The sequence below is a fragment of the Schistocerca americana genome, chromosome X (genome assembly GCF_021461395.2).
Source record: "Schistocerca americana isolate TAMUIC-IGC-003095 chromosome X, iqSchAmer2.1, whole genome shotgun sequence".
NCBI lineage: Eukaryota > Metazoa > Arthropoda > Insecta > Orthoptera > Acrididae > Schistocerca > Schistocerca americana.
Window position 1 is genome coordinate 734078126 of NC_060130.1, and position 17246 is coordinate 734095371.

The 17246-nt window shown below is 42.5% G+C and overlaps 1 protein-coding gene across 1 annotated transcript in view; it reads right to left on the bottom strand.

Moving 5' to 3' along the window:
• LOC124555324 (endoribonuclease Dcr-1-like) overlaps positions 1–17246 on the bottom strand; it is a 290534-nt gene that overhangs the window by 195633 nt on the left and 77655 nt on the right. The window contains exon 7 of the mRNA XM_047129202.1: positions 16159–16394. Within this exon, the coding sequence (XP_046985158.1) occupies positions 16159–16394 (236 nt within the window). The remainder of the gene's footprint in view (positions 1–16158; positions 16395–17246) is intronic.

Consider the following 17246-nt stretch of genomic DNA (forward strand, 5'->3'; position numbering starts at 1 on the left):
TGTGTGCAAGCATTGCTGTACAGAGTTGACAGAGAGTGCACTCTTGTTTCACCATCAAAATCAGGAACACCCTTGCAGCTTCCAGTCAGTTGCCCAGCTTCCAGTCAGTTGCCCAGCTTCCAATCAGTTGCCCTGTAACATACTTTGTCCTAGACCAACAACCACTGTCACAACTCCCATGCAAAAACACCTACTGCAGCATTCCAGTACTGTCAGTTCTAGGAGCCAATGGACATCAACATCCAGTTGTTCCAGCCACACTATATGGATGAGAAATGGAAATGGAGTTGCTGTTGCATCCAGCACCAGGCTAGTCTCCTCCTCACAACAGCAGGCACAAATCTGGTGATTTCTGTCCTTTCGAGCCTCGTTTCAAATAAAGAATGCTGTGTGTTTTGGATTCGGTGATTTGACACTGAGCAGTGTAGCAATTAGTTACTAACCTAGTGGGTCAGACATTCTAGTCTGGCACAGCAATTGGCCACTTGCAAATCACAGCAGATTAACAAACCATACAATATCGTCTCCACCACGGCCAACCATCATGAATTCAGATTCTCTTTAAATGTCACTAACAGTTTCTATACTTCCTGTTGCACTCTACAACCACTAATCCCTGCATATCACATGTGCTGCTCTTCTGGATTACTCTTTGAAATGGCTTGCAACTAGCTACTGACAACCCACTGTGAATTTCGGGTTGCATATTGGACAGTGTCAAGTTATGCTATGATATCAGGTGATTTACGTTAAAAGTGGCTGTCCTAATGCAGAATCAATAAAATATAAGCTGTTCACATACAAAAATTATAGAGAGACGTACACCAACATGAAACCTTGGGCAGTGCAGTACAGTACAGCATTGGGTAGGCAAAGTTACAAGGCACACCCATCAACTAAACTTCATATCGGTTTGTTTGTGTTCACATTGTCAAATGATGGATCATTGTTGCCTGGCAACACAAGTTTGCTGAAATGTTAGTGAGTCAAAGAATAACGAACAAGTGACAGGTTTTACATTTCCTTGAGACATAATAAAATCAAACCAATTTACTTTAGCTCCTGCCCAATACCTTTTGATAAATCACCACATACAGCCATCTGTGTAATTGATGTAAAATTAAACCTGCATCCACAATGCAGTTCAATAGAATACACTGTATCTCCAATCATGAATGGAACAATGTGGGCTGCATACATTGTACAGTCTGTCACAATTCCTCAAAGGGTCAAATTTCAAGCTTATACCAGAAGCATATTGTCAACAAGAAATGTCAGTACTGGAAGCTGTCCACAGAATTGGCGTACGCCATAGCTGTGTCCTTTACAAACAACAGTCAAAACCCTCAGCACCATGCCACGTAATGAAGGTGGGCAAGGGAACTACTAGAACGGAAGCTGAACCAATGGTGCCATGTCTTGGATCAGTATCACATATGGATGTTTTACATCTCTCATGTGAGGTCTGTGCAGTGTCGGGACAGGGTGCTCCAACTTATTGTCCATTCCTGCAGTCGACATTTTGGTGATGGATTTGTCTTTCAATACAGTAATGTACATGCATACTGCACCCCAATTCAACAACACCTTCCTCTAGGGCAGAGGAATCAACTAAATGCTATGGTCCACAATATCTGCTAACATTAACCTGACTATCACAAGAATCCCCTAAACACACTAGATGACCTCACGATGACCACCACTGAGTGGGGCAGACTAGAGCAGCAATGCCTTTACCATTTTGTGGGCAGTCAAGGAGGATCCAAGCATGTTACAGTGCATGGTGTGGAGCAACACGCAAAACATCCTAAACTGCTCATGAGAGAAATGCCTACTTTCCAAGTGGAGGCTAATCATTTGAAGTGCCTCTCTCTGCAACTAGTTTATGGTCATAGAAAGGGAAACGTTTACTGGAAACTCAAGATGCAAGTTAGTTATGATATGGACGCTGGAAATGAAGGCTAAACCTTTCACAACATGTGGTTAAAAGTCTTCAAATTGCATTCTAATTTCGTGATCACCTGAATGCTGCCAGTCTAAGGACATTTAAAAAGAGTTACCCAACTGCTGCATGACTTGAACCGTGCCACAGGAAATATCAGGATAACTGGTATTAATTTCAGTAACATCCAAAAAATTAAAAAAAAAATGCTGAAAGCTTTGGTGTTGATCAGGAGTTGGTAGAAGTCGAGCAACACAACTGTAATTTTTGTCTATGAACAATAAAGGTGGTTAATAAATTGTGAGAAAGTACTTTACCAGCTGCTCTGAAAGATGTCATCTGGAAACAATATTTTCAAGAAAACCTTTTGTGATGCCAAACTGATTGTATGAAGATGCTTGCATACTATATGAGTGACAACAGCTCTCCAAGCAGCCTCCAAAAAGGCAATATGCAGGCCTTTTGCTTTCAGGAGGTTCAATTAATTATTTTAACACCGAAAGTTTTGTTTCCCATTGGCATAATACACACCAATAGCTTCACACTTCCACGTAAGTTTTCCATAGAATTTACAGGTTTATCTTACTCGTGATATACAATAAATGAATGTACATATTACTATTATACTCTGTGTTCTTGTAGTGTTGGTCACATATAAGAAGTTTTAAGGCTTGCTCAGCTGTGTCACTGCACAAATACAGCACATTACCTACACACTTGTTCCATTACAGGATATATCAACGGCTCAGCCTGGCTTTGCACAGGTAGCATCAAGTATCTACAGCCAGATGGTATGACTGGTGTAGCATGTTTTGTTTGGAGATCACAAATAAAATTCAGAGAACAATGTTAAGTAACTGAATATCATCACTTTCACATAACTTACGTGGGTAAGATGCACACGCCAGGAAAGTTGTCTAGAGGCACGTATGTTGTGTGTTCCATATTGAATTGGCATTTGGAGTGACATCTCATTGCAATGATGGGAGCATATTACGATGTAAGTAATATGTTTACAACCAATAAAAATATTTTATATGCATTATACGTGTATGTATTGGTTGGTTGGTTTAAAGGCAGGAGAAGGGACCAAACTATGAAGTCATCGGACCCTTGTTCCTAATAAAACAATGCCACAAGTTTGAGAATAAAACGGACGAAACATATAACACAAAACGGAAAGAAAGGAAAAGCCAGAAGAACGAAAGGAAGGCAACGAACACTAAAAGGAAAAAAAAAAAAAGAGGACAAAAAAACAACAGAGAGACACTAGAAACAGAAGAGAGTAAAACATGAAAAACAGATTACAGCCAGCCACTCTGCAATGCATTAAAACCTCCACCCTAAACGCACTTGGGTAGAGGACACAGAGGGACAAAGGACATGCGCTAAAACCTACATAGAAGTATAAAACCCACTCTTGTGGATAAAACGTAAAACTAAAGCTGCTGTGGAGGCATTGTCACCAACAACGAAAGGCAGAGTTCTGGGGAAGTTAGAAGTCTGCCACAGAGCAGCTAAAAGTGGGTGGTCCAGCAAGAGGTGGACGGCTGTCATTTGGGAGCCACAGCGGCGCTGAGGTGGGTCCTCGCGACGGAGTAGGTAACTATGCGTTAGCCACGTATGGCCAATGCGGAACCAGCACAGGACAAATGATTCCCTGTGAGAGGCCTGCATGGAAGACTTCCACACATTCATAGTCTCCTTAATGACACGCAGTTTGTTATGTGTGCTCTTATGCCATTCCATCTCCCAAAGCCAGAAAACCCTGTGGTATAACACAGAACGCAGGTCAGCTTTGGAGATGCCTATCTCCAGAAGCGGTATCCGTGTCGCCTGTTTGGCCAGCCTGTCAGCAAGTTCGTTGCCGGGGATTCCAACGTTTCCTGGGGTCCACACAAACACCACTGAACGGCAGGACTGTTCCAGGGCATAGATGGACTCCTGAATGGACGCTACCAGAGGGGGGGGGGGGGGGGGGGGCTAGGGTAGCACTGGTCGACAGCTTGTAGGCTGCTCAATGAGTCAGTACACAGGAGAAATGACTCGTCAGGGCATAAGCGGATGTACTCAAGAGCACAAGATGTGGCCGCCAGATCTGTAGTTAAAATACTGCAGCCAACTGGCAAGGAGTGCTGCTCAATACGGCCTCCATGAACATATGCAAAGCCTACGTGACCATCAGCCATTGAGTCGTCGGTGTAAACCACTTCAGAGTCCCGGAACATGACAAGAATCGAGCGGCAGTGACAGTGGAGAACGGCGGGGTTAACGGAGTCCTTAGGGCCATGCAAAAGGTCCAGATGAAGCTGCGGCTGATGTGTGCACCATGGAGGCGTACGTGAACAGACTGCAATTAGAGGTGGTAAAGGGAACGACTCCAGTTCGGAGAGAAGGGACCGCACACGAATCGCAATCATTAGCCCCGATCTGGGCCACTGATGCGGGAGATGGACTGCTGCGGGCAGGAAAAGGAGACAGTAATTTGGATGCCCAGGGGACCTATGAATGTGTGCTGCATAACTGCCGAACAGTTGTGCATGTCTGATCTGCAGTGGAGGGACACCAGCCTCCACCAGTACGCTGGTCACCGGACTCGACCTAAAATCTCCTGTCGCTAATCGAACCCCACAGTGGTGCACAGGGTCGCGTAAATGCAATGCTGAAGGCCCTGCCAAACCATAAACCACACTCCCATAGTCAGTTCAGGATTGGACAAAGGCTCTGTAGAGCTGCAGCAGCGTACAGCGATCTGCACCCCAATTGGTGTTGCTCAGGCAATGGAAGGCATTGAGGTGCTGCCAGCACTTCTGCTCAAGCTGACAAAGATGAGGGAGCCAAGTCAACTGAGTGTCAAAAACCAGTCCTAGAAATTTATATGTCTCCACTACAGTGAGTGGATCGTCATTAAGGTAAAGTGCGGGTTCCGGATGAACGATACGATGCTGACAGAAGTGCATGACACACGACTTTGAGGCTGAAAACTGGAAGCCGTTGGCTAGAGCCCATGACTGCACCTTGTGGATGGCTCCCTGGAGGCGCCACTCAGCAACAACAGTACTGGAGCAGCAGTACGAAATGCAGAAGTCGTGTGCATACAGAGAAGGTGAGACGGAGGACCCGACAGGTGCTGCTAGACCATTAATGACCACTAGAAACAGAGAGACACTCAATACAGATCCCTGCAGGACTACATTCTCCTGGATATGGATGGAACTATGGGAGTCACCACCTTGGACATGGAAAGTACAGAGCAACAGGAAGTTTTGGATAAAAATCTGAATCGGTGTCCAGAGACCCCACTCATACAATGTGGCAACGATATGATGTCGACAAGTTGTGTCATATGCTTTACGTAAGTAAAAAAAGACGGCAATCAGGAGTTGCCGTGGAAAAGGCTGGTCGGATGGCAGACTTGAGGGCCCCAAGACTACCAGTAGTGGAGTGACCCTGGCGGAAGCCGCCCTGACATGGAGCCAGTAAGCCACATGACTCCAGGACCCAACCCAACCACTGACATACCATATGTTCCAGCAGTTTACAAAGAACATTGGTGAGGCTGATGGGCCAATAGCTATCCACATCAAGTGGGTTTTTACCTGGTTTGAGCACCGGACTGATGGTGCTCTACCGCCACTGTGATGGAAGGATGCCATCGCACCAGATCCGGTTGAAGATGACGAGAAGATGTCTCTTGTAGTCAGATGAGAGATGTTTAATCATCTGGCTGAGGATGTGATCAGGCCCAGGAGATGTGTCGGGGCAAAGTGCAATGGCTCTGAGGAGCTGCCACTCTGTAAATGGGGCGTTATAGGATTCACTGCAGTGTGTAGTGAATGAGCGGACATTCCCTTCCAGCAGCTGTTTGAGTAGGCGAAAGGCTGGGGGGTAATTCTCCGACACAGAGGCTTGAGCAAAGTGCTCGGCAATCGCATTTGAGTCAGTACATAACTAGCCATTTATAGTAACAGCGGGGACAGCTGATGGGGCCTGGTACCCGAAAAGACGTTTGATCTTTGCCCAGACTTGTGAAGGTGACGTGTGGCACCCAATGGTGGAGACATATCTCTGTCAACACTCCTCCTTCCATTGTTTGATAAGGTAGCGAACACTGGCATGGAGCTATTTAAAGGCTATGAGGTGCTCCAGGGAATAGTGCCACTTACGCCGCTGTAGAGCTCGCTGACGCTCCTTAATTGCTTCAGCGACTTCCAGCGACCAGCAAGGGACTGCCTTATGCCTTGGGCACCCTAAAGAGTGAGGAATCACGTTTTCTGCCACAGAAACAACTGTGCTAGTCAGCTGCTCAACCATCATATTGATGTTACCGTGTGGGGGAGATTCAGCGGTGACAGCAGAGGTGAAAGTTCCCCAGTCTAGCTTGTTCAAAGCCTGTCTGGGCAGGAGTTCGTGTGCCTGATGTTGGGGCAGTGACAGGAAGATGGGGAGGTGGTCACTACCACACAGGTCGTCACAAGCTCTCCAGTGGATAGATGGAGAAGTCCTGGGCTACAAATTGATAAATCAATGGCTGAGTAACTACCATGAGCCACACTGAAATGTGTGACGGCCCCAGTATTTAAAGAGACACGGCCAGTAAGAATGGTACCACCCCACAAGGGTTCAAATGGCTCTGATCACTATGGGACTTAAAATCTGAGGTCATCAGTCCCCAAGAACTTAGAACTACTTAAACCTAACTAACCTAAGGACATCACACACATCCATGCCCGAGGCAGGGTTCGAACCTGCGACCGTAGCAGTCACGCGGATCCAGACTGAAGCGCCTATAACCGCTCGGCCACACTGGACGGCCCCACAAGGGGTTATGGGCATTAAAATCTCCCAGAAGTAGGAAACGTTTAGGGAGTTGATCAATCAGTGCAGCTAATACATTCAGGGGTACTGCACCATCTGGAGGAAGATATACACTGCAGACAGTTATTTCCTATGTCGTCCTTATTCTGACAGCCACAGCTTCAAGAGGGGTTTGAAGGGGCACATGTTCACTACAGACCGAGTTTAGGACATAAACGCAAACTCCACCTGACACTCTATTATAGTCGCTACAGTTCGTGTAATACCCTTTATAGCTGCGGAGGAATAGGTTCCGCATTGCTGGGAACCAGGTTTCCTGGAGGGCAATGCAGATAGCATGTGTAAAACTTAACAGTTGCTGTAGCTCAGCCAGGCGGTGGAAAAAACCGCCGCAATTCCACTGCAGGATGACATTGTGAGACTGGGAAGGCATGGAACATTGAATGAGGCAGTTTACGCCTCAAAGTCACCTGCTGCCACTGATTTATTGCCTGAGCAGTCTATATCCATTGTGTCTGAGGGTCTGGCGAGATCTAGGTCCTCAGCGGACACCAAAATCTCCACCCCATCCTCAGCCGCAGAACTTCTAGGTTTCCCTAGCTGGCAGGACTTCACTGTCTCAGTTTCCAAGACTGAGGATGAGTGTGAAGCCCTACGACCAGCTGTTTTTGGGCTCTTCAGCCACTGGCGGGTGTCATCTTTCCGACTAGAAGAAACCTGGGAAGGGAGTGACCCAAGGGACTCCTTCCTTGTGAGAGAAGCCGAAGAAGACTTACACTTCTCCGACTTAGAAGTGGGGACGGATGTCCCCGATGGTTGAGGAGGGGGGGGGGGGGGGGGGGGGTTGCTCCTGAAGTAGGTGGTGCAGAACCAACAGGGAGGTAAATAGCCCCCACCATCAAGGGGGCAAGTGTGTAGTCTTCCGGCTCTAAGAGGTGACCTGGGTTGGCAGAGCTGATGGTGCCAGAACTGTCATAGCGGCAGTGTAAGACGACGTCATACACACAGGATGCAGGCGTTCAAATTTTCTCTTAGTCTCAGTGTAGGGCAGTCGGTCCTGGGTCTTGTACTCCATGATTTTCCTTTCTTTCTGGAGAATCCTGCAGTCAGGCGAGCAATGCGAATGGTTGACACAGATGGGAGGCAGGGCACATGGAGTATTGGGATGTGATGGGCGTCCACAATCTCAGCATGTGATACTGGAAGCACAGTGGGAAGACAAATGGCCGAACTTCCAGCACTTAAAGCACTGCATCGGGGGAGTGGTATAGGGCTTTACATCACACCAGCAGACCATCACCTTGATCTTCTCGGACAATTTATCACCCTCAAAGGCTAAGATGAAGGCACCGGTGGCAAACTTGATTATCCTTCGGACCCCGGTGGACATGCAGGACGAAATGCACACCTCGCCGTTCTAAATTGGCGCACAGCTCATCGGCGGATTGCAAAGGAAGGTCTCTGTGGAATATGATACCCTGGACCATATTTAAGCTCTTATGGGGCATGATGGTTACAGAAACATCCCCCAGCTTGTCACAAGCTGAGGATGCCGTTTTGATCAAGAATGACCCAGATCTCATTTTGGACAAGCCCTCCACCTCCCCGAACTTGTTCTCTAAATACTCAACAACAAACTGAGGCTTCATCCTCATGGGAGTCTCTAGAGGAAAGGAGGTGTCCTTTTCGTGAATCGCTACTGAGGAAATTTAGAGAACCAGCATTTGAGGCTGAATGAAGTACAATTTTACTGCCGCCAACTTACATTTTGCGGAAAGACCACAAAGATAAGATAAGAGAGATTAGGGCTCATACAGAGGCATATAGGCAGTCATTTTTCCCTCGTTCTGCGGAGTATGTATGTAGATGTAGAGATGTAGATGAAAGATTCCCCATCAGTGCTCGAACACGCAAGATACCAGCGTGAATAAGATCTGCTGCCATCCTTAGCCTGATGTTCCTCGCATGGTGTGGCCAAGGAGGGGAACGATTTGTGGTCGTACTTCTGTGCGTTGAATTGAGCTCGTGATCGCTTAGAGACTGCTGGTGTTTCACCACCAGCAAGAGATGATGGACTATGCTTCATCGCGTGTCATCCGCCCTGATGCCACCCACTCTGACCAGGGGCCCTCTCCACGGACGCCACCCAGCCGCAGCAAAGGCCACCTGGCACGATGGCCATTGCCGGGAATCCTGATGCCCCAGGAGGATGAGCATCTACCCCTTGGCATACATTGGGAGTTAACGGCGCAGGCATCAGCAGAGCGATCCCTGCGTGGTCAGGGGGCTACAACCAACAGGATACATGGGGGCCCCACCACAACCAACTGGCTACCATGCTGGATATCAGGTGCAAAGAAGTCCATGGTCATCGTCGACGCAGAAATCGTAACTGCATAGTGCATGGTGGAAAACGCACCCAGGAAGGTATCCTCATCCAAGAGATGGAGAATGGGTAGGACTGCAATGCGACGACGAGAAAGTGGACTGAAGATTTCAATGCACAATGGACACGATGCACATTGTAAGGCGCCCTTCTCCTATTGGCTCTCTCTTCAGGAAAATTTTGAGGAATGGAGGTCTAACCCTAGAGGGGACCATCACATAAAGGCCAAAACGTGTGAAACTCCTTTTAGTCACCTCGTACAATAGGCAGGAATACCTCGGGCCTATTCTAACCCCCGGACCCACAGGGGGAGGTGTATGTGTGTGTGTGAGTGATTCAGTATGTATCAGAGTCTGGCTGAGGTAACACAAATAAAACAAAAAATAAGAAAAAAACATGCATAATGTGCATGTCAATCTTGTGTTACAGCACTCCTCTTGTGAAGCTGAGTATTCACTGTGATGCATTTTTGAGACTCGTTGCCGCAATTCTTCATCGTGAATTGTTTGTGGCCGACTTCTTTGCCACGTCACACAAGGAATTTTGTGCAAATCTAGGTTTGATTCAAGGAAAGCAGAACGCCGAAAGTTGAGTCATCTCTGTGCTTCTGCAAAACTTTCCTTTCATTATATAAACAAAATAAAGGTGCAGCCAATGCTGCATTTTACTTTATGCATAAATAAATACCACAGGTTTTGGATTCACAGGTTTTTTCGTTGTGCACGTGTTCTGAAACATCTACATTCAACTGAATGTCACTCAAGTGACTTGCATGTCCCTTACCGGTTATCCACCAGGAAAAGGGGAGATACAGTGTAACATGGAATCCAGGCCACATTTCATTTCTGGCGAATCTCCACATGAATGAGAGGTGAATGCTAGATTATGAGACAGAGTGAAAAAAGTGACTTAGCCAGGATTCAATCCTACAATCTTTCAGCTGGTAGTCAAATGCTTAGCACTAGACCATCACACCAAATTAGGATTTAGTCAAGCTTTCCACTGTCTCAAGGCACTGCTGCTCTCTCGAGTTATGGCGGCTGTTTTCTATGTGGAAATTGTATCATTTTCACAACTTAACTTTAATACATCATAATTCAGTCAGTTTGTTTGACATTTTATAAATTATAAACAAACACCTTGCTCATGAACCAGTGTATCTATTACCCAAAACCTGATCAAAATCCCTATAGCAGTTCCTATACACTTTTATTACAGTGTGTTCACTCTGTTCTGTCAGTTTATAGCACAGCAGGTAACAAATGCAGAACTGTTCCCTTACAGGTACTGTTCAAATTGTCTACCACCACGATCACAGCAGAGTGTACAGTGACACACCATAGGCTGAATTACATCCTCGAGAATTCCATGAGTTTGGCATAATACTTCTTTGGCTGCAATGAACCTAGCAATCAGGTGTGTGCAAGAACCAACTGGAGTCTTGTGAACTAAGTCCTTCACATGCCTTCTGAAGAAGTAGGGGTCATTCCACATCAAATCAAACAGGTCATGTCGCCCATCACAGATTTCATGAAATTTTGCACATTTGCTTATAGTTATAACGTAAGAACTTGTACAAAATCTCTTTGCTCTCAGGCTAAAACATTTTTTTTTTCTTTTTTTATATCGAATTTTAAATGTAGTGGTATTCAGCTAACTGGGTTCTGCACGAATTTCAATGCAAAATGGTACCTACCTACATAAATGCCCATAACTCAGGTGTTTATGAAGCTTTTGAGTTGAATTTTTTTTTTTTTAAGTTAAGAGACACACACACTTAACAGACATGTAATTATTTAAGCCGTAAAGTTATATATATATATATATATATATATATATATATATATATATATATATATATATATACACACACACAAAAAATTCAGTGTGTGTCACTTTCCAATTTTCGGAAAAAGTACAGACACATTGAAAAATGCTTATATCGCATTTCTCCAACACCGCATTTCTCCAACCTGGTGGCAACTTACAACTGGTCTTAAATAATTCCCAAGACAGTAGACATTGTAATAAAAAAAATATTAATGGGTTTTCTACGAATGGACACACACACAAATCTGAAATCACAGTACTTTGTGTTGTGATGAAAAAAGTGATAATTCTAAATAAGACCATCCATCCCTGACACCCACTGCTTCAGATTTTCACGAAACTTTTTCTACTTGTTACTTTCTGCATGGCAATAGCCTATGCAAAATTTCTCCACATACTTCATGTTGTTTGAGGGGGAAAAATGGAATTTTTTTTACAAATGTAAATGCTGCAGCTGAAGTTTGTCATTTGGATTGCATTACTTCAGGCAATAATAACAGAAAGTATCTTATTTTCAACACATCACTATCAGGTTTCCCCAGATGTCACAGAAGGAATGGATCTTTATTGGGAAAAAAATTAACAGCTATTCTTGACTTATGGGAATGTAGAAAATCAACTTGAGCTGTTCTGGTTCAAACAGTGATTTTTAAATATGTAAAACACTTTCTGACAGCTGATACAAGATTTATTTTTATCGAAAATTTTTTTAAGAAAAAATAATAAGAAGCATCTCCCTGAGTTTTGATAGGTATTGGATATTCATATAACATATATCACATCACTGTTCAGAAGGTCATTCAAATCACATTATGCAAACTGACAACCTATAGTAAGGCTGCCTCATGAAAGTACAGTGCAAAAAGTTATAAAGTTTAATTGAAACATTTTCATTACATGGATTAACTTTATTTAGGGTGTCAAATTAGCATCTTTAAACAACAATTATTCTAGTGACACTAATGTTAATTTAAAATGTAAATGTTCAGCAGTGAAGATCCCTGAAACTATCAATGAAACTTTTTAAGAGCACCTCTGTTTTTAATCCACTGTGACATATTACTTTCTGTTAACGTCATATCTTTTTCATTAAAGTAACACATTCTGCCTAATGACGTTGATTTAGGTACACCAACAGCACATAAAATGTTTTCTCAAAGGCACAAAACAAGAGTCTTCCTTCTCAGTTCAAAAGAATGACACTGCTGGTCCAGGTGGGTAGAGAAAAAGTAGTTCAATGTCTCTTTCTTCATCACAGACATTTCTGGTGAAGCCAAAGTAGCGCGTGTCATCATATACAGCTGTTACAAAAGAATTTTGTTGAGGATGAGTGCATGTCCATTGTGAGGCATTTTCATTGAAGGAAAAAAAAATCAGGAAGGCTATTCAGAAGACATTACTCTTCTAATCTCTAAAGGATCACGAGAAAGTGGTTTTAATTGTGAAAATTCCTGGTACCACATACTGTGCGGGTTGTTGAAAATCTCTTCTCAAGGTTCTTGCATAGGAAATCTATATTGACTTTCTCTAATAAGTGAAACAAAATTGTCAATATTAGCTTTGCAGAAATCATAAAACACCAGATGCATTTGTTATTTGTGCATCATCCACTAGTTGAAGACTAGCTTTTCTCAACACAAATTTTTAAAGCATTTTCTATTCTTATATTGAGCAACACATCCATTAGTGAAACAATGCACTTTCTTCACTAGTGGATAATGCTCGCCAGCCAATTACCCATTACCACATAAACACACATGGGATGGACTGTACAGCTGCTTCTTGTCCAGTGGTAACTCTGAATTTCTCTGAATTACAAAACTGTAGTTTTCAGCAAAGTTTATTTATAGAATTACTTTTTCTGTGGTTAAATTTTCTTTCAGTTTTTTCAATGCTTTTGACTGACACTTAGATATAAATGAGTGTGGTTTAAGTGCCTATAATTTTGTCACCAAGAAGTATATGTATTCACCAATGGTTGCATACTGCTTTATCAGTTCTGCCCATGGATCTTTTATCCACCGGATGAATTCAATTTCATCATCAGCATATTTATAAGCTAATTTCTGTTTTCATAATTCTGACAGTTTGTCATCACTGGGGCAATTACCACAGTGAGTAAGTATGCAGTCGTAGTTTTCAGTCACATACAAGATATTTTTATAAGTTCTTTGTATGTTTCTTCAGTGTTCTGCATCCAAATGCAGTTTCACATTTTGGTGGATACCATCCATGTGCACACACACACACACTGAATGAGTGATGGCAGCACCAGCTAGAATACACCACTTCGGTCTTAGTGAACAAAATTTAGAAAGACCAATGTTAATGTTTGGATTCTCCCATTTACAACAAGAGTACATTTCTCTTAAAGTTGCAAAGGATGTATCTTTTTTGCATATACACATTCTTCTGAATGCTAACTTTGTCTTTTGCTCCTGCTAACATACGAGTATATTCTCTATGGTCAGAATCTTCAATACTGCAATCTAATGTCCGGCACTCCTTTCTTTCCAAAACATGTTTCACTTTTTCTAGCTTCTTTTTTCCATATGAAGCCTTGCTATGATTTGGAATGGAGTGCAGTTCTCAGGGAGAGCACCTAAAATCATGTTTAAGTTTTATTTGCATCCTCAATACTTTGACTTTTTAGTACTGATTTGTGAAATGTCACCTCCACCCATCAGTTTCGTTTTTCTCACTGATGTCAGTTTTCTGTTCACAAATCTTACGACATGTTGTGTACAGTTTTTGGCCTGGTTTTACATAGATTCTTTTAGCACTTAATATAAAAGACAAGCAAACTGACCTCAGATATTTTTTAACTGTTTGTCTGTGTTTTTTGAAAGGATCACAGTTGTAGTATGAGACCAGAAAGATATTGCAGAAATTCCTACGTTAGAAGTATACGCAAATATGCAAAGTTTTGTGAAAATCTAAAATACAGAGTTACAAATCCTTGAATTATTGCCTGTTTTGACATGTAATGACCCGTAGTTCATTGGTGTACTGTTTTGTGACTGAGCTGGATATGGAACAGGATCACTGCAATCAATCCATTGTCGTCCAAACTGTATTTCAGTGTGGTTCATAACATCAGTTTCCAAGTGCAGTGGAGCACCATTATGTCGAAACTACATAAGCTGATGGATTCTCAGTGGCACATCATATAGGAACTGTGGGAGGAGATTTTGAAGGGACATTCTATACATGTCTCTGTTCAATGTATCAGGAAGTAGGTAAAGACCAATCACAAATTGTTGACAACATGAGCCCATAAATTCACAGCAAGTGTCTGCCAAATAAGGATTGACGCACCACTGCGTGTGGATTTTTGTCATCCCATACACGGCTACTCCCACTTTTGTCCTCTCTTGTAGACATGGCCTAAGGTATAAACAATATGAAGGCAGGAAAATTGGGGTTTTCTGTACAGAGCTGCAGGAACCAATATACAAATGTCCTAAAAATGGGTAGTCTGATGGCTGCAATGATCGCACCTTCTGTGGATGATACGGGTGCAATTGCTGTTCATTTAAGACTCAAAACAGTAGACTGGTTGTGTTCATAGTTTGTGCAATGTGCCAACTACATCACCAATTGTATGTAACACATTTGTTCCATATCAGGTGTTCTGGCATGCCTTACACAGTCAGTATCTCATGTTCTAACACAAAAGGATCAAGTTTCTCATAGAAACCTATGTACAATTGCAAAAGTATAGTGATGTGGTTGTCATTGGAGTGGGAATAGCTCAGAAAAGTGTCTTTGTGAAGTCCTTCCAATGCATTCAGTAAATCCACACACAAAGTGCATATTGGCTAACTCTTCATCAATAAACCTAACCATATTAATGCTATCAGTCTCTGTTAATGCACAACTAACGCTGTCGGAAAATACAACCCTAGGGAGAATCGAGCAGTACTGAATGCAAACTTGAGGGCAATGAAGTGATGAGGGCACCCTGTCATCAACAGCAAATACCGTGAGCACACGGAAACAAGAGAAACAGCATATATCGTCAATATTTGGACTGTTGTGCACTATCACAAGTGCAATACGGATTCAAAACTAATTGGGATAAGGAACGAAATGAAATGCAATAACTCTGCAAAGAGCTGCCAGAGACTGTTGGTTCCCTGTATCAAAATACTCAGTAGATATCCCTGAACAACCTCTGAAAGTCATGGTTCACCCTGTATAAGGATGCAGAGTCTTGTGACACTAACATTCCATAAAATGCTCTCAGGCTGCCAATCGTGTCATTGTCATCAGCTAAAGTTTACATGGTGTTTAACTATTATAGACACACATGCAATGGGTGCAGTAGAGCACAATGAAGCAAGCAACTGATCACAATAAACATACTTCCAGCAGCCACTAATTTCCGTGATAACAACAAATACACCAGTGTAGACACGTGAATGTTACAACACAGTTAATGTTAAAGGCTACATTTATTTCGAAACTCTGCAAATTAGGCATATATTACAAAATGATAAACTGCCCCCATTTAATTATATCATACTGGTACACAGTGTTTCAACAACACGTTCATTAGGTTGTGGCTTGCCAATACCAAGGTCTCCCAGGTCCCGTGACTTGAACTCACTGGCTTTTGTGTGTGTGTGTGTGGGGGGGGGGGGGGGGGGGGGGGGGGGGGGGGGATATTTAAAAGCTTTGCTGTACCCCAGCCCTGTAGACTCCAGACAGTGTTGATAAACTCCAGAAACGCATTTTGGATGTCTGTCAGTGTATTTGGTACAGGCCTGAGATTTTTGAATGTATATTGGTCATCGACGAGGAGACATGCTGAAGCCTGCCATGGTAGCCACCTGGAACACTTGCACTGTGTTTGTCCTCGTGCATATCTGCAGGCTGGAACCTTGTGGCTCTTGTTATAAGGTGTTCATGTACTCAGTCATAATAAGTTGTAATGGAAAAACCATTGATTTCTGCACCTATGTTTATTAGGTTATTAGCTTTTTCACTGCTTTCTACTCGCCTCTTTCATTTGTACATAGAAAAGTCAAATACAATGACATAACAGCAGTCAATCAGCAGTCATACCCCTTGACAAGTACTTGGTCTAAGCTCACTGCATACAAACGGAAGCTGAATAACATATTATTGGATATTCTAAGATAAACATGCATTAAAAGACCTTGTATCAAATACTCACCTAGTGTGTGTAGCACATCTAAGAATTCATTGAGGATTTTTAGTGGATCAGATTTCGGGTCAGGAATATCCTTCAGCTCCTCAAAAAATTCATCATCATACACTTCTAATGGATCGTATCGATGATCCTGAATAAAGTTTAACACATCAGTGACGATATCCTCTAAAGTGTTATCTAATTCACCTGGTTGATGAGGCGCACATTCCAGAACAAATTCTTTTGGTTTTGTGCTATACCTGCAGACAATTAATAAAAATATAAATGAAATAAATTAACCAAGATTAGATAAACTGTTTGAGGTCTTCAACACACCAACTTACCAGCTCACTAGTATAAACTTCAGACTTTTTAAAAAGAAATAAAATCTTTAAAACAAGAACATTTATACATAAAATGTTCTAAAAAGAAATAAAATGTCAGTCAAAGAAAGAAAATGAAAGCTGCTACTTACCAAACAGAATTACATGTAATCACAATCCTAAGATACTCAAATATTATGTTTTCAGACCAGAAGTTTTTTAATCTACCAAAAGAAAGGAAATGGCATGAGAAATAATAATAATAATAATAATAATAATTATTATTATTATTATTATTATTATTATTATTTCCTTCACTTTCTCAGACGTTAAGCCCGGTTAAAAATGGAGTGACGCGGACCTTGATCAAGCGTCACTTCCTTTTAACTGTACGGTATGTGTTATATTGCATTTAGGAACTTTCGGGTAATTGAACATGTATCAATAATTACGGATTTCTGTAGTTGTATATATATGTTTGGATGTAGCTGTATTGCATTGATGTACTGGTGGATATTGTGTGGTATGACTCCTGTAGTTGATAGTATAATTGGTATGATGTCAACTTTATCCTGATGCCACATGTCTTTGACTTCCTCAGCCAGTTGGATGTATTTTTCAATTTTTTCTCCTGTTTTCTTTTGTATATTTGTTGTATTGGGTATGGATATTTCGATTAGTTGTGTTAATTTCTTCTTTTTATTGGTGAGTATGATGTCAGGTTTGTTATGAGGCGTTGTTTTATCTGTTATAATGGTTCTGTTCCAGCATAATTTGTATTCATCATTC